This window comes from Poecilia formosa, unplaced genomic scaffold (genome assembly GCF_000485575.1).
Source record: "Poecilia formosa unplaced genomic scaffold, Poecilia_formosa-5.1.2 Scaffold200, whole genome shotgun sequence".
NCBI lineage: Eukaryota > Metazoa > Chordata > Actinopteri > Cyprinodontiformes > Poeciliidae > Poecilia > Poecilia formosa.
Window position 1 is genome coordinate 1142165 of NW_006800139.1, and position 20852 is coordinate 1163016.

The following is a 20852-nucleotide window of genomic DNA, read 5'->3' on the forward strand; positions in this document are numbered from 1 at the left end:
CTGGTGTTTACTGAAGTTCCAAAACATTAATATTTATTTTTAAGCTGAGAAAGAACAGGAAACTGAACAAAATAAAATGTGATCGATGTTGTTAATCCTTGACTTAAGATGAGAAATTATATTTTAAAATAGGCCCAGGATGAAAATCATTTGAAAACTGTATTTACTCTATCTTAATTTGATATTTAAATGTTTTGATGATATAAATGATTTTTGAAGAAACATTTTGGAAATCAACTACTTTAATAGCACTGCATTTTAAATTTTAAATGCAGCAAGAGATGTAAATAGGTCCCACAGTGGGGAAATTCTGGTGTACCAGCATTAAGGTTAAGGTAAATGGAAGCATGCATATTCATACAAACATAAACAAATCTAACAGACTACAAGAAACAAGAGACGTAACTAACAGATTTGTAAATTGCATCAAACTTTTAAGTACTTTTAACAAGATAAATATGCATATTTATACAGCTGGACATTAAATAAAGACGCACCTTTAAATTAAGCACATAATGCTTTTGTTGTATATTTTAGCCAGAATCTTGAGTGTTTCTGTGCCGTGTTTTTGTGCTTAGCTGGAATGTAACTGAGTTTTGGAGACACCTGCTGTTCGTCCGCGGAAATGCACCGCTCCCTGGTGTGTGACGTATGTTCCTGTGACGCGAAGAAATTTTAAACTCTCGTCCTTCTCAGTGATGGCGGCTTCGTTTCGTTCGGTCCCTTCAAGCTGTAACAACAAATGGTACTACTCCCGACAGCAGATCGACAACAGCCCGTCTCGGCAAGCTGGACTTGATCCCGACAAGGAGCTGTCCTACCGACAACAGGCAGCGAACCTCCTCCAGGACATGGGGCAGCGGCTCAATGTGTATCTTTTGTCGTGGTGCGTCGCACGTAGCGAACATTAGCATTAGCTCGTCGGCTAGCAAAGTTTAGCTTCTCTCGAAGCCGGCTCGACCGAGAGCGTGGTCGCTTTATGTTGTTGTTGTGGTTTGGACGAGGCCTTGTAGTTTTTTTTTAAAGTATATTAATAGCTGTTTAGCGCATTTGTTGCTGATTTTAGTACATTATGGCTTGTTTATTCTCTCCGACGGCAGCCGTACATGCTAACCGCAGCCGACAAGGCCTCTGTGGTTCACAGGCCTTATAAACGTTAGCATTAGCTTTGTCTGTTTAGTGAAACTGTTTAGGACGGAAAACAACGGAGCCAAGCTGCTTAATCTAACTGTAACCATCATATTTAGAGTGTCCCAAACAACGTAGTAGTTATCTAAAGGCATCATTTAGTGTATTGTTTATATAAAATGCTTCTTCCGGCAACTCACTAATGTTTACAGTGCCCATAAAAAGTAATCACCTCCTTGGATGTTTACCTCTTTATTCCGTTGCAAATCAGTCATGATCAACAACATTTTTTGTCATAAGAATGCAAACCCCTTTAATGTCAAAGTGGAAACTGATTTATATAACATAAATATGCAACATAGAAGAGGTGATTCGTCTTCTTCAAAGTGACTGACCTAATTCAGCAGAGGCCCATCCACTTGGTGCCAGTAGTCTCTCAGTCAGTGGAATGGAGATCATCTGAGTGTAGTGACTGTGTTTCAGATGGTTGTAGTATAAATTCATAGGGGAATCCTTTGACCCAATAAAGAAAAACAGGCTGATGGTAGTGAACCTAAAGAGAGGCTGACATGGTGTTGATTTTTATTGCTTCTGTGTTTTGTTTTTCTGTTGTCCTTAACCGTCCTGCGTCAGATCCCAACTAACTATTAATACAGCTATTGTGTACATGCATCGGTTCTACATGGTCCAATCATTTACAAGGTTTCACAGAAATGTAAGTACTGGTTTTCTTTTCGCTCTTGCCGGCTTTTAATTGGACGTTGACGAGCCTAAGAGTCGTTCCTGTCCTTCAGGTCATCGCTCCGGCCGCTCTTTTCCTCGCTGCAAAGGTTGAGGAGCAGCCCCGAAAGTTGGAACACGTAATCAAGGTGGCGCATGCATGTCTAAACCCTCAGGACCCCTCGCCGGACGTCCGCAGCGATGTAAGTATTGGGTGTCCATGCAGTGAATCTGTACCACCACAAAACGGAGTTTATGAAGATATTTGATGCATTTCCACGCCAAAAGCCTTTTTCCCCTTGTTACCGTAATTTCCGGACTATAAGACAACCTTTTTCACACGTTTTGAAAACTGAGATGTGTTGTTTATCAACGCGTTTTGAAAAGCTGGACTACTGCGTTATAAAGAAGACAGTGCCAACTCAAGATTGGCACTAAATAATAGAAAAGACAAAGGAAATCAAAGCCAATCTATTTGACTCTGACATCCAGAGTAGGAAGGGAAGAGGAAGCATTTGCTATATTTCTACTCTCTAATAGTCCAGAAATTACGGAAAGTGTGTCGAGGCCTTTGGCAATAACACATTTTGCTAAATAATAAACTGTAGTAGAAGTTATGGCGATAAATGATAATATTGTTGTTTTGAGACAATTTTCAAGTAACTTAATGGAAATAACAAATAAAAATGCCATAATGGCAAGAACATATTTTCAAAGATCCATAAACTTTAAATTCTAATAAACGTTTAACAGAATTATAAGCCATTTTTAATATCTAAAATAAGTAAATAAAATAGAAACATCAAATAAAATGAATTATTAATGTCTAGTTGAGACCAAAACACCAGAATGAAAACTTTTATCATCCAGTTTTTGGTAGAAACAGACGAGAGAAAAACGATGAATCACTCAAATGGAAGTTGAGCTAATTTTAATTTTGCTTATTATTGCACAATAAGCAATAAATAGGTTTATTGCTTATTGTGACAGGCCTAAATGTGACCACAAACGGAAGGAATGGGACAAGAAGCTTTTTTTTTCTTTTTATAATTTCAACCACTTCATTTTGCAGTTTCTGACTTTTTATGGTTCTTATGTCTAATGCCTCCCAAAGACATTTTTGTTTTTCAATTTGCCTTCTGCCTTCCAAAACCAGGGGTTGTACGTGTGAACTTTTGTTTTTATTCGGTTTTAGAAGATTGGGCATTGTTGCGTCGGATAACAGTTCTGTGGCTTGACATGTGGGTTGAGAGAGAAGTGTCAGTTGTCCAGGTATTGTGATGTCTAGCAGTTGTAAAACAAGAGCATTTGGTTATGCTCTGTGGTGTTAATTGTGTGGTCTGCAAGGCGTCCTCAGCATAACGGGAAAGACGGGTTCTGCGACAGAAGGGGAATCCTTTTCTTTTTCTTTTCTTTTTTTTGGCACTAATTGCCAGATCCTCAATTTAACTTAAAGGACAGCCTTTCAGACCAACAGGTGAACATTTAAAAACCACAGAGCATGTTCTGTAGCTCTTGTTTGACAACGCTTGGAGGCCTCCCAGTGAGTAACGTGCCTGTCCTCTCAACCTCAGGCTTACCTGCAACAAGCCCAAGACCTGGTCATTCTTGAGAGCATAATTCTCCAGACCCTGGGTAAGTTTAGAAGGAAAAAAAAAAACTGGGTCCCTTTTGTTTCCCTTCCAGAAACTTGTGTAGCTTGTAAAGCTAACCGGCTTTTAACTTTTGTTCACAGAAATGCCAAATGTGGTTATCAGCATTGGAAAGTTTCACCATATCACTGTTAAATGACTTAAACCAGCTCTTTATTTCTCTCATTGACACATGGAAAGCTGTTTTTTTCCTTCACACTTACTGTAAATTTCAGCTTTGAGTTTGGATTAATAAAACCAATTTTCTGATTTTTCAGGGACTTTAATGTTACGTTTCCCGTGGCAACTGGATTTAATGAAGCCTAAGCGGTTCATATGTTCATGCTGATATTCTGTGTTCAGTTTTCTAAAGTCTGCTGCCTTTCTTGTCCCCTTTTCATTCCAGCGTTTGAGATCACAATTGATCATCCTCACACTCATGTGGTGAAGTGCACCCAGCTGGTCAGAGGTGAGCATCGCACCTGAACGCCTACATGCTGGCAGGAGAACATAGTTACTGCTCAAGCTTATTCTTCAGGCTCTTAAGTATATTTTGTTCTGGTTTTCCAGCCAGTAAGGATCTGGCCCAAACATCTTACTTCATGGCCACCAACAGGTATACGCCCAGTTAACGTTGTTTTAGGAAGACAGTGTACATCTGTTCCATGTTGTTTGACTTTCAGTCTGTTTTTAACCAAAATTTTAATCTTCTGATTTCTTTCTCTTTTTTTTGTCCCCCTGCTGTATTTTTAATGCGATCCAGCCTGCATTTGACCACGTTCTGCCTGCAGTATAGTCCACCTGTTGTCGCCTGCGTCTGCATCCATCTGGCCTGCAAATGGTCCAACTGGGAAATCCCCGTCTCTACGGACGGGAAACACTGGTGGGAGTATGTGGATCCCACAGTCACCCTGGAGCTGTTAGACGGTACGTCTTGGATTTTATCCTGTCGCTCTGTTTAAGGTGACATAATGGTCCAGATTTAGCTGAAAGATAAACAAATGTTACTTTCTGTCCCTGAAGTGGCTTTTATGGAAACCCACCATGAAATTAAGGAACGCTCAACATAAAGTCATAATTCCACGTTTTAAACTCGTATATATGATCTTTATGTCATAATTAAGACAATAAAATGAGTTTTAAAATGATTAAGAGAATAAAAATTGTAATTTACGAGTTGTATAAATTTTAAAATTGTTTTTAAGTTGTAGTTACAAGTTTTAAAATTGTAATTGTGAGTTTTAAACATAATTACAACTTTTAAAGTTATAATTCTGAGAATAAAAGTTATAATTATTAAAGTCAATTAGAATAAAAAGATATAATTACGTTTCTTGAAGGCATATTTAGAAGTTTTAGAATCAACACCAGAATTGATTTTGTGTTTGAGTTTTAAAACCATAGATATGAAAATAAATGTTGTATGTTTGAGTTTTAAAGTCATTGACTTTTAATGACAAAATTAAAAGAAAAAAGGTTTTGATTACTTAAAGTCATAACTGTGGGCTTTGAAGTAATAATTACAAGTTCTATGTGTAGTGCCTATACAGTTTAAAATTAAAACTTTTAAAACTGACATTTACAACTTATAAGAATAAAAATCATAATTATGAGTTCTGAAGTCATGATTACAAGAATTAAAGCTGTATTTACTTGTTTTAAACTTGTAATTATAAGTTTTATAGTCATAATTACAAGTTTTGTGTGTAGCGCCTGTGTCTTTTGTAATTACTACTTCCTGTTGGCCTTTTCTTTATTTTTCTTTCATGGCAGAAATGGGCTTCCATAATCTTTTGAGCAATTTCTGAACTTTTAAATATTTTTGCAGAACTCACCCACGAGTTTCTTCAGATCCTGGAGAAAACGCCCAGTCGGCTCAAGCGAATTCGAAACTGGAAGGTGCGTTCATCTTTTAACAAAAACAGATTTTTGTCGTTATTTTGGGATGCTAACATTTGGTTTATGGTTTTCTAATATTTTTCCGTCTCTTCTCCTCTCCCAGGCTGGAGGTCAAACTCCAAAAGCCAAGCCAAAGGTGCAGGAGGACGGAGACCAAAGAGACACCATGATCAGCATGATCTCCATGGTGTCATCAGAAAGCACCGTGGCGGGCCTGATGAGCCTGTCGGCGCCGCCATCTGGTTCCTCTTCCTCCTCGGGAGGCGACAAGGAGCGGGCAGTGCCGGGCAGCGCCGCCACGTGGAGCGGAAAGGGCGCGGTCAGCGGCGAGCAACCGCCAGCCAACCACGAGGTCCACGCCCCGGCCAAGGTGTCGCTGAGCGAATACCGGGCCAAGAACGCCGACGTCCTGGCTGCCCAGAAGAGGAAGCTGGAGAACATGGAGGCCAGCGTGAAGAGGGACTACGCCAACCAAGCGCAGGCTCTCATTGGCCAGCAGAAGAAGCATCATCACCACCAGCAGTCCAGCTCCTCCTTGTCCTCCGACATGTCCAACCCCTCGCCCATCATCCTCAAAATCCCTGTGGACAGGGAGCGGCCCGACAAACATTTGAAAATGCGTTTCCCGATGCCCGCAGGCGGTGGCGGTGGCCACGGCGACCGGGGTCAGGATCCGGACATTAAAGTGAAAATACGGGTGCCGGAGAAGCCGAGGGGGGGTTCGGGAGAGGAGGGCAAAAGCCGGGAGAAGCACAGGGAGCGCTCCAACCACCACCACCATCATCAGCAGCATCATCATCATCAGCAGCACCACCACCATTCCTCCTCCAGCAGCGCCTCGTTGTCCTCCTCACACAAACACTCGTCCAACTCCGGCGGCTCGCTGGGCAGCAGCAAAAAAGTCCAGAGCGACTCGTCCAGGTCCAGTTCCTCGTCTTCGTCCAGCTCCCGAAAGAGGACGCATTCCCAGGACCCGCACGCCGCCTCCACCGCCAAGGTCAGCAAGACCTCCAGGAACGCCTACCAGCTGCCCTCCCTGTCTTCCGGACAAACCCTGAGTTCGGACGTCCTGCCGCCGCTGGGCCTCTCCCACCACCAGGGGCCATTCTCACACTCCAAAGGGGACAAGATGGACACTAACGGGCACGGTGCGGCGGGCGGCGCTCAGTCCAACGAGTACCAGGACACTTTTGAGATGCTGAACTCGCTGCTGAGCGCGCAGGGCGTGCAGCCGTCGCAGCCGTCCATGTACGACTACCGACCCCAGTACGCGGACTACCGGTTCCCCGGCGGCTCCAGGGGGGCCAACCCCAGACCGCCGCCCCTGCCCTCAGAACCGCCCCCCCCTCTGCCGCCACTACCCAAATGATCCTCCGGTCATTTATGTAGATTTTACTTGAAATCACAAGCGTCCATCTTATGTAAAGTGTTGTAAAAAAAAAACTAAATTAGCTTTTTTTATTAAATTCACCCAATGTTTTTTGTTTTTTATGTGAGTTTCTATGACGGGGTATTAGGGCCACGCTAAGAAAATAAATACAATTACGAGAACAAAGTCTAAATAAAGCAAGAATAGTCAAATTACAAGAATAAAGTTTAAATAATGTAGGAAGAAGGTTGTAGGAGAATAAAATCAATTTTATGACTTTTCTTGTAATACTGACTTTATTGCAAAGTACTATGACTATTATATAATTAATTTTTTGTCGTATTATTGCATCATACGACTTATTTTGTAAAACTGACCTTTCCTGAATATTTCAACTTTTTTCTCAGTTTTGTGACTTCATTTTTATATTGACTTTTCTCAAAATATGATTTTACTCATAACTTTATTCTCCTGACTTTATGACCATATTTTCATAATTTTATGACTTCTCATAATTTCATGAATTTATTCTCGTAATTGTATTTTTCCTTAGCGTGGTCCTGACACTCTTCCGTATGTTTCAGGGTGACAGCAGAGAAATGTAATAATGTGGTTAGAAGTTTCACATAATGAATCTTAAAGCCTCGCAAAGAACAAAAGATTTTCTTCTTCTGCTCAATTCTAAGGAAATGTGACAATGGGGATTTATGTTAATGAAATTCAAACTGCCATCAGATATCTTTTAGCCCCTTTTTGTACTGTTTTTATAGTATGTTATTTATTGAGTGCTTTTTAAAAAAACATTGTCGACCTTTAAGGTTCCCTCCTTTCTGTCTGCACAGGGAGAGATGATTTCATCAAGACTGTACAGTTTGAGAGTGCATGTCAAAAAAGCCATGTTTTTACATATTTTCTTTTTAATTTACTTTTTATGTTCCAAGGTAAAAAAGAAAAAAAACCTCCTGCCTCCATAATTAGTGGCTGTTTTATTTGGGTTACTTGTATGAAGATTGTATTGTGGAATCTTTCTCTCTATTTTGTTACTGAAAATTACAGAAAAAAAAGAAATGTAAAGTAATGAAGCTTGTACTCCTTTAGATTTTAAGTGTTGCAGTCATTGTTTTAAATGGTTGTAAAATGTTCATATTCAGTTACACTAGCTTCATGCAGTTGGAAAGGTTTAATCATATCTACCCAGTACAGTGGTGATGAAGGACAGACATGTAATCTCACCTTTGATGGTTCTGATTTAGGATGTTTAATTGTATAATCTGTTCTGTTTTAATCATGTTAAAATTGGCTTTACTCATGCAACTGTTTTTCATACTTAGCTTTTTTATTTTTATTAATCCATCCAAAAATGACCACTCTTTAAAAAGTTTTTGCACGTCCTCTATAATTACAGTACCTCCATCCCAGTCTTGAACATGTAGTCCCATAAAAATGTTTAAATTTTATGCTTGAGCAAATTAGCAAATGTTCTATTTGTTGGCTGTACATTTCATACACATAAAGCTTTATATGGGTTTGATTGTGTAATATTACTTCTCTTAACCTGCTCCCTTTTTGTTTTTAATCAGTTTTTATGTAAAAAAAAAATGCTTCAAGCAGATTATGGTAATGCAGTTCAGCAAATCAGCCATATAATTGTAATTAATTCCCTTCATAATGATAAATATGACAGAAAAGAGGCTTTCTTTTCTTTAGGCTTTTAGTTGTAACAGGGAAATGGTGAATGCACTGAATATTTATCTTTGTAGGTGAGCCTACAATGAAATCGACAAAGTGTTACATGTATAATGGTAAACCTATTAGAGTAGATTTCCAAAACAAATTATCTAATTGGGACAAATGTTTCAGTTGAAGTATTAACATGCTGTGAGAAAATGACTCATTTTTATACTAAGACCATATATATAAGGTGAATGGAAGACACTCATGCAACCTAACAATGCAAAAATCACATTTACAATAGTTTCATGTTTCATTTCTTGGTGTTTTTATTGACACTCAGGTCTGGAAATAAAGAAATTGGATTTTTTTCTTTTCATTTAATAAGTTATATGTGAACAATGTTTTTTGATAAAATGTGGTTGCTTTATTCCGGAAGTCAATAAATATTTTAAGAAAAAGGGATTTGGACTTTTAATTTCTGTTTTTTTGGGCGTGTTAGAAAGAGAGTTGTTTCCAGTTTGAGTGGCGACTTGATTAGCCAATCATGAGCCTTACATTTTCTTCTGACCAATCAGCGCTACAAGCGGGTGGGGCTAGATTGACTGTAATCAGGGAATCCGGGGAGAAGTCGCGTTATTGTAGTTTGGGACTCTTCGTCCGTCCGGACGTCTCTACAGGAGGGTAAGCAGCTTTACTACTACTAAACGAGGCTTCGTGCAGAGCATGGCTTCTACATGTTGTAGCGATATAATGTATGGCAGCTGATTTTTGGCCGTGTTTGATAAATCTGTGGTCTTTGATGAGAATTATTTAACGTAGCAGTTAGCTGATGATGCTACCAGCCAGACAAAGATGGCGACTCTTCAACTGAAGTAGTGACGCAGTGTAAAGAGGCGGGTTAAAGCTTGTAGCGCGGAGTTGGAGCCATCAAACCGCACTGTATAGCAGTTATGTAAAGTATTAAAATGATATTGTTATTATTAGTGCGGCTTTTATTGTTTTTGTTTAACAGTTGCGTTTATTTTATGTGTAAAAGGTTAACTGGCATTTACCCGCGTATTAAAACTGTAGAAAATAACGACTTCTAACTGTACGTTGTTACACTTATGATGAACGCATTTTAAATCTATATTTTTAATATTATTGTAGGTCTAAGATTCTTTAAATAATATTTATGACACTACATTATCATTCATAACAAATATGAGAGCTGACTAACCCGTTTCAAAGGTTTTTGTGTGTCAGAGTCTGGAAAGTTTGGGAATCAGTGATCTTGACAGCAGTTCCTCCTCCTAAGCAAGCATGTGGCAACAGTTGAAAGGATTAACTCCCTTTCAACAGGGAGAAACGGGCTCAGTAATACTACTTACTGTAGGACAGGCTCAAGAAAAGAAAAACTTATCACATGATTTTTGTTGTTATAGATAGTGGAATAATTCAGATAAACCCATAAGCCAAGAAGCTCAAGTGGTTTTAGATCTCAGGAATTTAGTTACAAAGTTATTGTCTTAAACTTGTGTTTCTCAAACAGTTTAAAGTTTTTGCAAATTAGCCATCAGGGAATTCAGTTTCTTACCTAATAGCGCTTAGGTTGGTGGTAAATATTGTCTCTGCTTTTTGGAAATTGAGTTGTTAGCATTTTATTACAGTTATGAGACCTTTGCTGTATGACAGTCTTCAGTCAGAGGCTGTTTCAGACTCATTGCGAGACTGACTACTACTGGAGATCCTTCCTGCCCACAGCATCATCATCCACAATAACAAAATATCAGAAAATGTATCCATTTTAGATTGAATTCTCTTCTCTTCCTTTTCTTTCCAGATTTGAGATGAACAGAATCAGAATACACGTTTTGCCCTCGAGTCGCAACCGGGTGAGTCAGACGGCCCGACCGCAGGAGCCCCAGGCCTGCGCCTTCACCCAGCGGCCCTGCACCCAGCCTCGCCTCGAGGGCTTCGACTTCTGCATCAAACACATCCTGGAGGACAAGAACGCCCCGTACAAACACTGTAGCTACGTCTCCGCCAAGAACGGCAAGCGCTGCCCAAACGCTGCTCCGAAGGCCGACAGGAAAGATGGGTATGTGGAGGAAGGTCAAGATTCATCCTCCTAGCTACTAACCGATTCAAACACGTTTTTCTTTTTCTGTTTTTTCCTTATGTTTCTGCTGCAGGGTGACGTTCTGTGCCGAGCACGCTCGTAGGAATGCGATGGCACTGAGAGCTCAGATGAGGAAGGCTTCCTCAGGTCCGTCTCCGGAGGCTCTGCTGTCCCAGCTTAGCTGCTTCAACCGATCAGAGACCCACAGCCTAGACGGAGGACGCTCTGAGGCCAGCCGCATCCTGGGTAAGAGCTTTGGCTTGACAGCAAACTTAAATGTGAGAGGATTTACGTTTATTTTAGATCCTGAACATCATTTTAGTTCAGCACCTGAATGCTGCGTATTTTTTCAACTAATTTATGGCTGGAGCTGACAATTGGTTTAGTAATCGATTATTCTTTCAACTCTTCAGATGATTAATCAGATAACTAAATTGGCAAATTATGCAGATTTTTCATTTAACCACTTAAGCCTGGAAAAACATTAAAATGTGCAAATAAATAAATCAAAATTTTAAATGACAAAATAAGCATTTTATTTCTAGAGGGCAATAACATAATTCCTTTAGGGAAGTCTTGATCATTAAAAACTATTCTATTATTTTATTGTGTAGGGCTGACCTAATGTGTTGGATTAAAAGATTAAAAATCGGATTTTAAAAAGTTCTTAAATAGATTTTCTTTTAAGAATTTGAACCTGGTGAAGCTAAAACTACCACCTGAGGAATTCTGGGTAGAAAATATTTACAGATGAAGTTTCTTTGTTTAATCTTAAATGCACAATATTTACATTGTTTATATATTCTCTTCTGTTGTTATTTCTTTCAGCAGATTACCTTTTTCTGTCTGCATACTCCAGTTAACGATTAGGCGATTACTGACTTAATTGGCGATTATTTCAATAATTGATTCATCACAATCAATCGTTTCTAATCTAATCTCTGTTTCTGTTGCAGATGAAGAAAGTCTGAGTGAAGAGGAGCAGGGCCCGCTGGTGTTGGACCAGACCTGGAGGGGAGATCCTGACAGCGAGGCTGACAGTGTTGACAGCGATCATGAAGATCCTCTGAAGTACGACGAAATGTTCAGCCATCTTTTCTTCTCCTAAATGTTTTATGTGTAGCAGAGTTGACAAGTTTAACATTTTGAACTCCTGTTCTGACCTATGAATCCTTTCTTATCGTTTATTTTACAAAAGCATTTAACGTTATCCTCGTATTATATCTGTGCTCATTTAGATTTCTTTTCGATTACCTTTGCAGACATGCAGGGGTTTACACAGCAGAGGAAGTGGCTCTGATCACCAGAGAAAAGCTCATCAGGCTGCAGTCTCTGTACATCGACCAGTTTAAGCGCCTGCAGCATCTGCTGAAGGAGAAAAAACGCCGATACCTGCAAAACCGTAAACTGGAGCATGAAACCTTAGGTAAGTACAACTACCTGCAGCCAGAAAGCATTAGATGAGATCTGTTCCCATAGAGTTCTGTAACACGATTTGTGCTTTTGGTTCAGGAAGCAGTCTGTTAACGGGACCTGAAGGTCTGTCCATGAAGGAGCGGGAGAACCTGAAGAAGCTGAAAGCTCTGCGTCGATACCGCCGCCGGTACGGAGTGGAAGCCCTGCTGCACCGGCAGCTCCGGGAGAGGAGGCAGGCGGTGACAGAGGGAGCCTCTCAGGTGAATAAAGCATCATGAAAGGATTCATTAAAGTCTTACTATAGAAAGTGTCGGTTACAACACAAAGTATTCAGTACCAGACTTTTGTATTCTCTCTTTGAGAACCACATCCATCCAGCAGGCTTTGATGCCCCCAGATCTGCTATCAATGAACTTATTAAACTTGGCTATTCACTTTTTAATAAATGTGACCTAAATCTTGTTTTTATTGCTCAGCTCACAATATCAATATAGTATTATTTGCAGGCCTGTTGCAATAATCACTAAATCAATTAATCGCGTGATAAATCAAAACAAATTCAATAATTTCTGCTCACATGATTTATCATTTTTTTCTCTTTTCTCTCTTTCTACCAAAAACTGGGTGATAAAAGTCTTCAGTCTGATGCTTTGGGCTCTACTGGCCCTTATAGACCAGTTTAGAGGCTTAATAATTCACTTTATTTGTTGTTTTGGATATTTAAAATGTCTTCCAGTTCCAGTGTTAAATGTTCATGAATATTTAAAGTTTAGTGATCTTTGAGAATGTGTTCTTGCATTATATTACTTCAAAATGGTCTCAAAACAACATTATTGTTTATTGCAATAACTCCTGAGACAGTTTCTGGTCCAGGATCATTTGTTATTGCGACGGGCCTCGTCGAGACTTTTCAATATTTACAAAGTGGACTCCTCTCTTTTAATGAGAAAAAACCCTTGTTGCGTTTTGTTTCTACCATAAGTCACAAATCTGTTTCCATCAGAAAAATTGGACTGTTTTACTCATTTAAAGTGTTGCAGCTTCGTTTATTGTTGGGCAGGTTTTCAGTGGTTTCTGTCCACCACTCAGCACTCATGCTAACAGCTCCAACTGAACCACATCAATCATTTTTCTGGTACCTTTTTCCTTAATTGTTGCATTTCTTTCTCCTGATATTTCCTGTTTTGCGCTGCAGCTCCACATGAGAGCCGTGGGTGAAATCTGCATGGCCTTCGTTGATGGAGTGAGATGCACCAACCCCTGCCTCCCGGTGGCCAGACACTGCCTCTCTCGTATCCTTCGCTCTTCTTATGTTGAGTCACACAGTGGAGTTGTTGTTGTTGTTGTTGTTGTTGTGGGTTTTGAATTAATTAACCCTTCGTCTGCCTTTCGTTTCTGCTTCGGCTCGGATCAAAAGCAGCAGCTTGCAGTAGCTGTTAGTTTTCTCTAAAAGGAGCCCAAAGTAAAACCTTCCCGTGGTCTGTTGATTTTCTCCAGATTTACAGGGACTAAATCAATTCAGTTGGAAGGAACAATCAAGTCTAGAGCTCGGCGATGTGGCTCTTTATTCCATTTCCAGATTTTTTTTTTACCTTTTGCTTTTTCTTCTAAAAAAAAAAATTATAATAATAAAAAAATTACAAATAACAGAAAATATTTTCAAAGAGTGGATTTTATTTCAGTCATCCCTTTTGGGAGTTGGATGATAGAATATTAGAGCCAAACTACATAAATCCTTATTTAATTATGAGAATATAATCATAATACTAGGTCAATAATGAAGCAATTTTACCAAAAGAATGTTTTGAAATTGCAAGAAAAAAGTCGTTTTAATCCTCAGTCGTTAAAGACGGTATAAACACCAAACTTTTTTTCACTGTCTAAAGTTAATCAAATCAAACTTTTCTTGTTTTAGGTTAATTAAAATTACTGAAATTATTCCTATTTTTTTATTTTAAAAACGGTAAGATTAAAAGTATCTCATTATGGAGAATTAAAACTATCTTCTTTTGTTCATTTGTGTTGTTTTTATCTCCAAAGTGGTGCTATAAAAGTTTTAAAATTTAACATAAACTTATCTCCACATCACATCATAGTCTATAGGTTTGCAGTTTTGTGTATTTTTCCGCTTTTTTCTGGGTTTTTAATCGTGTTTCTGTGTGAATTCCTTCTAAGTTTCCTTAACAAGTCGCTGCTCAGACATCTGCCAGGACAGCAACCAGGTGCTTTTTAAAATCTGCCCGGGGCTGAAAGACGCTCCCTGCGACCGGACCGTCCACATGGGTCAGTCGGACGACCCCCGGTGCCCGCTGCACCTCACCCTGCCGCCGCCCATGTACCAGCCGGAGCAGGAGCCACCGCCGCAGGAGCACTTCACCCCGTCCAGCAAGGACATGTACCTGAGCGCGGCAGAGCTGCAGCCCACAGAGAGCCTCCCACTGGAGTTCAGCGACGTACGTCTGACCTCTGCCGATACGCACCCACCATGACACAAACGTCTGCTGCTAACAGAATCGTTTCACAAACCAAAACAATGACAAACTAACCATTAATAAAATTAGTTTGGCATTTAATGTATCAAATTGAATGAGTTGGCATAAATCCTTGGCAGGTCTAGAGTTGATTCCCTTTTTAAGCAGCAGGGGGCGACGCTGAGGTGTCGAATTGAGCTACATTGTTTGCAGTTAATCCATCTTTGACACTTGGTGCCTGCAGCATGGCGCAGCAGCTAACTTGTTTTAATTGGACATTTCCTTAAACATAAAATAGGGAAAATTAAGCCTGTCGCAGTTAATCAGTTAATCGCACAATAAATTAAAACAAGCTCAATCATTTCCATTTGCATCATTTATTATTTTTTCTTTCTTCCTACCAAGAACTGGATGATGGGTTTTCCATCTGGTGCTTTGACCTCAACTAGACCCTTTTTTTTTGAGAGACTCCATAATTTATTTTATGTGTCATTTCTGTTGTTTGTTTATTCTGAATATTTAAAATGTCTTCCAGTTCCAGTGTTAAATGTTCATAAGAATTTTAAGTTTATTAAGCTTTGAGGATGTTCTTGCTTTATTATGCCTTTACTATCATTTTTACTTAAATATCGTCTCAAAACAACAATATTATCGTTTATCATAACTTTATCGTGACAAGCTTAACTATAATTATTAAAACGAGTCATTTCAGCTCATTGATGGTAAATTTTTGAACCTCTTTTATTGATTATGTCTTCTTGACGCGCTCCTGTGTGTTTTGCAGGACCTGGATGTGGAAGGGGACGGCATGCAGGGCCCCCCGTCCCCCCTGCAGTTTGACACGGCCCTGGCCCTGGAGGACCAGACCATCAGAGCCATCGCCGAGGCTCCGATGGACATCCTGACCGGAGAGGACCCAGACCCGGACCAGGTGGACCTGGACACCTCGGGACACGAGCTTTCAGAAAGAGACGTGGACGCCATCATGGATGATCAGGTCAGTTTGAGGCTCAACAGTGAAAACCATCTGGACTCCTCTGTGATTCCTCATAAGGACTAGATTTGATCTTAGTCAAAGAGACAAATGGATTTTGAAGTAGTTAATTATTTTTGACCATTTAATTTCATATTTGAATGAACAAAATGACTTTGTTCCTGTTTTAGAGCTTTGACATTTATGTTTCACACACATCAGACTATAATTATATCAAGTCATTCTCTGACCATAAAGTTGGTGTTTGGAAGAAAGCTTTTAGTTTTATAACTGTTGCCAAAAATAAAAATGTACATTCCTGTTTCTAGTTATTTAAGTTTTATGTAATAAATATAGTATAGATAACCCCCACCCTGTTTTTTTTTTTTGCATAACAATAATTTAAAACTACTAAAAATGTTATTCAAGGCAATGATGGCTGACTTTAAAATTTATAATGATACCATAGTCATGTCAGGAAAAGGACCACAAATGTCTCTGCAGGCCACACACATCCTGGACCTAAAGTGTTTAAGCTTTTGCCTTTAAGGTTAATATTGTTTATGAAAACTAAAATGGGGGAAAAAACATTTTCCTTACCTGAAAGAAAAATAATGCAAAAGAAGCATATCTATTTGAAACTGAATGAGCATTTAAAGATGACTAAGATTAACTGGATAATCTAGAAACTCTGCTTAGTTTTTTTGTCTTAGTAATTTGAAGTCTAGTTGTTTTTTTGTTGTTTTTTTTTCCTGCTGTTTTGACTGAATGTTTTAAGGTTACTCTGCCATATGTTACTTTTATATTTACTTCAGGACATAAAATCCAAGAGTTGTTGTTGCTGATCATCAGCTCTTCTTTTAAAGGGAAATGTGTCGACATGTAGAGGTTTGTCTTAAAAATGGGGATTTTTAATGGCTAGCTAAAATAACTTAAATGCTGTGTTTGACTTGAGGAACCAAACTTATTAAAGTCGCACAACCAGAGCAGAAAAACACCAACTTATGTTTTAGTTAACATAAATGTCACGTTTCAGTTCTCGTGAAAGTTTTGATTCTCAGTTTGTCTCATGACACAAAGCGGCTAGAAGAACCGCTACTGCTGTGGATTTTTAATGGCCGACCTCTCGTAGAAAAAGCTTTAATTTATTTCTGGTGTCTTTCCTCAGGTGGTGTCAGATGTAGGTGGAGGAGAAGAAGACGCCACCGACAGCTCGGCCCAAGACCTGGACCTGGCAGCCGGCGACGCTCCGCGATGAACCGAGGGCTTTTTATTTTTCTGCTACTTTTGGTTCCAGATAATTTGGTTCTGTGAATTGGTAATCTTCTGATCTACTGAAATACCTGGCGGTACTCAAGTGTTTGTTTGTTGTAATAAAAGGTGACAGAGGAACAAAACGCTGTCAGCTGGTTGTATTTGTCTTTGCTTTAGTGCAGGGGGGCTCAAAGGGCGGCTCGGGGGCCGTTTGTGGCCCGTAGAGTAGTTCTGAAAGGTTTTTTTAATGACCAATTTATGTCTTAAATGGAAAATTTTAGGTGCAAATCAAGTGTTTTTCTGTTATTGTGTTGAGATTTGTAATTTATTGTAAGTAGGGCCACAAATCTCCAGCAATATTTTACTAAAAAACAGATTTAGTCACATGGTTGGTCAAGACAGTTTTCGTATCTGTTGCTGGAAATAAACTACAAATGATATTTTCAACTTTTTAATTCACCTTTTAATTAAATTATTACATGTTAATTGTTGCTTAACAGGCAAAAAGAAAATATTCACAACAAAATCACTTTAGATTTTTTTATTGAAAGTTTATAATTTTTGCCCCTGAGTTTTTTATACCAGTAAAAAAACTTTTATTAGTAATTGTTTGTATTATAATCAAAGTTTTGCTATTGTTCCTAATAGGTGCCTCAAAATCCATTTTTTTATTGGTAATTGTTTGTATTATTATAATCAAAGTTTTGCTAAGCTAATGTTCCTAACAGGTGCCTCAAAATCCATTTTTTTCATTGTTTTAGTCCTGCTAAGCTTTTATAAGATGTCCAACTATGCAGCTAAACTAAATCTGGTAGATTAAACTGGGAGAATATTTGATTAAGCTGTTTCTCGTTAAGGAGATTTCAGCTAAGTGCCCTGTAAAATTCCTCCCCAGATTGTGAGATACTGTAGACTTGTTTAGTTCCAACAATGAGCTGCGTGTTGCATTCAGTTCACTCTGGGAAACTAATGCTATGGAACTAGGGTTCCTACTGGATCCTGAAACGCGAGAAGAGAATTTTTAGACCTTTTTCCATCAATTTCTCAAACTTCTTCCAGATCCAGGAGGGAAACCCAAACTTTTACTGCTCATAGAGGATCTCGATGTATTCCCAGACCAGAGGGTCTATAAAGACTCCTAAATCTCCTCCATGTGTGCAGTTTTATAGTGCAATCAAGTAACTGTTGGCTCCAGTTGTAAAAATGCTGCAGCTATCAAATGTAAAAGAAATTTGATGTTTTAAAATTGGGCCTCTGTCTCTTTAAGAAGCTCCTGCTCTTTTTGGGACTCCGCCTTCAGCACATCGTCATGACAACATTTCTCCATTTTGGTTACAGTCTTAGGTTTCGTCTGCGGGTGGATCCGCAGAAGTTTCACCAGAAACGATCGTTTTCATAACCGGCTTCCAGAGAGGATGCATTTCAGAACTCCAGTTTCCTGTTTTCCTGTAACAAACATGGCGCCATTCTGTGTTTTCTGCATCATTTTTTCTTAATTTTAAAATGTAAAGACTGGTTGGATGCAGTAAATTTGTAAGAGGGTAATTGCATTCAGTGGTTGATGTCTTACACCTGGTGAGACCTTGAAGATGTACCTAATAAATTGGTCAGTGAGTGTAAAACTGTTAATCACCTGAAATAAACCCTCGTCTCAGTTTGGGGAAATGTGTCGATATGAAGAAAAGTGGACCGATAAAAGCGCCTTGAGGAACTCCACCTGTGAATTAGAAGTTAAAACTGCCCAATGAGACAAAGGGGGAAATATTTTTAGTTTTTTCCCCTGTTCAAAAACAAAAAAAACATTTGAGAATGTTCGTCTTTACGCTCATTTTGGACACATTTACTGCAAAGTTCTAGAATATCGCCGTTCCTGGTGGCAGCATGTTAGTTCTGGTAGTTCTAGACAATTTGACAGTTTCTTTGGTTGATGCATGTTTGGTTTTGGATGCAATGATGACGAGTTACTCAGTACTTTACTCAGTAGACATTTTACCAAATACTTTTTACTCTTACTTGAGTAAAAACATGTTGTGCTACTTTTACTGGAGTACAGTTCTCTGCCCACCTCTGGTTCTGACCCAGTTATAGTTTCTAGGTTTACAGTAAAGCTCAACTTCTTGGAGCCACCTCAAAAAAAAAAAAGAAAAAAGAAAAGGGGAAAAAAATGGGGCGGGTTCGGCCGTTTTCATGCAATGACATCACTTTTCCTCCGACCCAAACACAGAACACAACGCCGAGGCAGAGGAGGGGACAGCGGCCGCTGGCTGCATTGGAGCCGCCGCTGCGACAATGAGCACAAGCCGCTTATAAACGCCAAACATTTGGAGGTTTTTTCATCCTTATCAGCCATGATCCGGAGGAGACGCGCTTCTACCGGATGAGGTGAGCGCAAAATGAAAAACGCACTTTCTGTGTGGCGAAATGCTCGCTCGCCGGCCGAGATTTTGCAGGAATACCGTAACAGCACCGTGTGAAGCGAAGCTCTGGTCGGTTCTAATGTTTCATGATGGATGTTTAATTCTAAGCGTTTTGTTGCTGTTTGTGGAAGAAGCTTCAGGGCGTTTCAGCTCTCTCTCCCCGTCGGAGGGGACTCGTTTCGGCGCAGTGTTTGGGTCTGCAGGGCCCGTCCTTAAAGAGAAAATACAACCATTTTACCAACACTTCTACCTCTAAAGCAAATGTGGGTTTAATCCGCGTTTAGGACTGAGATGTAGGGTTTTATTTAGCCTCGAAACCCAGAAAGAGGAACCCAGAGAAGGAACTGGTGTGTGCGGCTCTGGTTTCATCCTGCAGCTTATTTATGATGGAAATCAGCTGCGCCTCTTTGAAAGCAGTGATGCTCCACAATCAGAAGTAATACATTAATAACAAGCGATAATAGCTCATCTGATAATGGATTAATGAGTTTAGATATTGAATAATTTCTATGAAGAAAGAAAACTAAAAATGTCACTTCCCTTGTGTGCAGGGGTGCTTCCAGGAGGGTTTAAAAGGGGGCGGTCAGAAAGGGGGGCACCAGAATAAGATTGGATGAATGAATAAATGTTGCCACATCTTTTCTTAAATTTAAAAATATGCATATAAAGTCTCTTTAAAATCATGCTTCAGGATGGAAAAATGTGTTGTCTTGTTTATCATTTATTTTGATAAATTTCTTACTACGTTAAGAATTTTTAATTATTGTTGTCAATATAACTTCCTCTTAATTGTTTAATACTCCCCCAAACTGTCTAAATTATTAATGTTCCCATTTTTTCTACTTTTTGCTCTATTAAAATATCAGTGAATGTGAAAATATTATTAAATTCAAGTCAGTTTGATGATATAAATCACCTTTTTATGTGACTGGCTTCATAAAAAACCATATTATAAAAGGGAATGTTTGTCAACAGCAGCATTTGTGTTTTATGGGACTGATTGCTGCGACACGGATACAGTTACCTGAAAAGGAAGTAGTATTTATTGTCACAAACGTTGTCACCATTGATGGTTTTATTTGTGTCCAGCTGTCATGCAAATCTTAAAAATGTTGCAAAAAATAAAAAATAAAGAAAATGTGTTGTTTTTCCATCTACTAGTTTGGAGCGAATCAGTCAGGCTAACAGTAGTTTTGTCAGATGTTGACGCTACATTTGGCTGTAATAAACAGGAAGTAGAGGTTGCAAATGTGGACGACACAGAAACGACTTAGAAACCCGGACTTATATATTTTTCTGAGTTTTGTTCCTATGGTAAGGCACAGATCTACTACGTCAGAAATTATTCGGAAAATGTTTCTGTCTCTCCTTTACTGCATCAACTCTTTTTCTGAAAAACCAAAAACTGCCTCAAGCAAGTGTAGTTTTATTTTTTGAAAAATGAGGAAGATATTTTGAACTTTGCAATTTCCATCAGCATTTTCTAATACAAAACCTAAAAAACTTTGATGGAAACCCAGATGTTAGCACATAGCAGCGCGGCCCGACTCAGCTAAACGCTCCACAGTTTGGGTAATTTTCCTTGTCTTGTTTTTATAAATCCTTGCTGATCATCTATTATTAAATTGGTTAGGTATTTATCTAATCTCCTAGATGGAGCTTTACACAAAATCTTTGTATCACATCCCATGAGACTGATTCCTCTATATGAGGAGCATTCAGTCGGTGGTTTGTTTGGTTTTAGTAGAAGAGTTATTGTAGCTAATCTCAGTGAGTCCGGGAGTATTCCAGCTTTATAT

General features: G+C 39.1%; 3 protein-coding genes across 4 annotated transcripts in view; all 3 read left to right on the top strand.

The window, feature by feature from the left end:
* Positions 1 to 666: 666 nt before the first annotated feature.
* ccnt1 (cyclin T1) lies at positions 667 to 7803 on the top strand. Of its 2 annotated transcripts, XM_007566882.2 has the most exons (9): positions 667 to 871; positions 1762 to 1843; positions 1923 to 2051; positions 3423 to 3483; positions 3886 to 3948; positions 4050 to 4095; positions 4243 to 4406; positions 5308 to 5378; positions 5482 to 7803. In XM_007566882.2, exons 1-9 carry the CDS (start codon positions 699 to 701, stop codon positions 6745 to 6747), a joined length of 2055 nt encoding a protein of 684 aa, XP_007566944.1. In that variant the 5' UTR covers positions 667 to 698; the 3' UTR covers positions 6748 to 7803. The 2 variants fall into 2 exon arrangements, with proteins under 2 accessions (XP_007566944.1, XP_007566945.1); XM_007566883.2 differs by lacking the exons at positions 667 to 871; positions 1762 to 1843; positions 3423 to 3483.
* Positions 7804 to 8996: 1193 nt separating this feature from the next.
* On the top strand, positions 8997 to 16779 carry kansl2 (KAT8 regulatory NSL complex subunit 2). The gene is made up of 10 exons (XM_007566884.2): positions 8997 to 9102; positions 10244 to 10501; positions 10596 to 10768; positions 11479 to 11593; positions 11785 to 11948; positions 12035 to 12198; positions 13134 to 13230; positions 14138 to 14391; positions 15194 to 15406; positions 16551 to 16779. The coding sequence occupies exons 2-10, from the start codon at positions 10251 to 10253 to the stop codon at positions 16638 to 16640; spliced, it is 1521 nt and encodes a 506-aa protein (XP_007566946.1). The 5' UTR covers positions 8997 to 9102; positions 10244 to 10250; the 3' UTR covers positions 16641 to 16779.
* A 2107-nt stretch (positions 16780 to 18886) lies between these two features.
* The window catches only part of nckap5l (NCK-associated protein 5-like), a 47730-nt gene continuing 45764 nt past the window's right edge, over positions 18887 to 20852 (top strand). Inside the window, exon 1 of the mRNA XM_007566885.2 lies at positions 18887 to 19018. The gene's annotated coding sequence lies outside the window, so the exon portion shown is untranslated. The remainder of the gene's footprint in view (positions 19019 to 20852) is intronic.

Coding starts and splice junctions, on each gene's coding strand:
- ccnt1 (XM_007566882.2), top strand. CDS start 699: ATGGCGGCTTCGTTTCGTTCGGTCCCTTCAAGCTGTAACAACAAATGG. Junction 2,052..3,422: donor CGCCGGACGTCCGCAGCGAT/GTAAGTATTGGG, acceptor TCTCAACCTCAG/GCTTACCTGCAACAAGCCCA. Junction 3,484..3,885: donor CATAATTCTCCAGACCCTGG/GTAAGTTTAGAA, acceptor TTTTCATTCCAG/CGTTTGAGATCACAATTGAT.
- kansl2 (XM_007566884.2), top strand. CDS start 10,251: ATGAACAGAATCAGAATACACGTTTTGCCCTCGAGTCGCAACCGGGTG. Junction 11,594..11,784: donor GATCATGAAGATCCTCTGAA/GTACGACGAAAT, acceptor TTACCTTTGCAG/ACATGCAGGGGTTTACACAG. Junction 14,392..15,193: donor TCCCACTGGAGTTCAGCGAC/GTACGTCTGACC, acceptor TGTGTTTTGCAG/GACCTGGATGTGGAAGGGGA.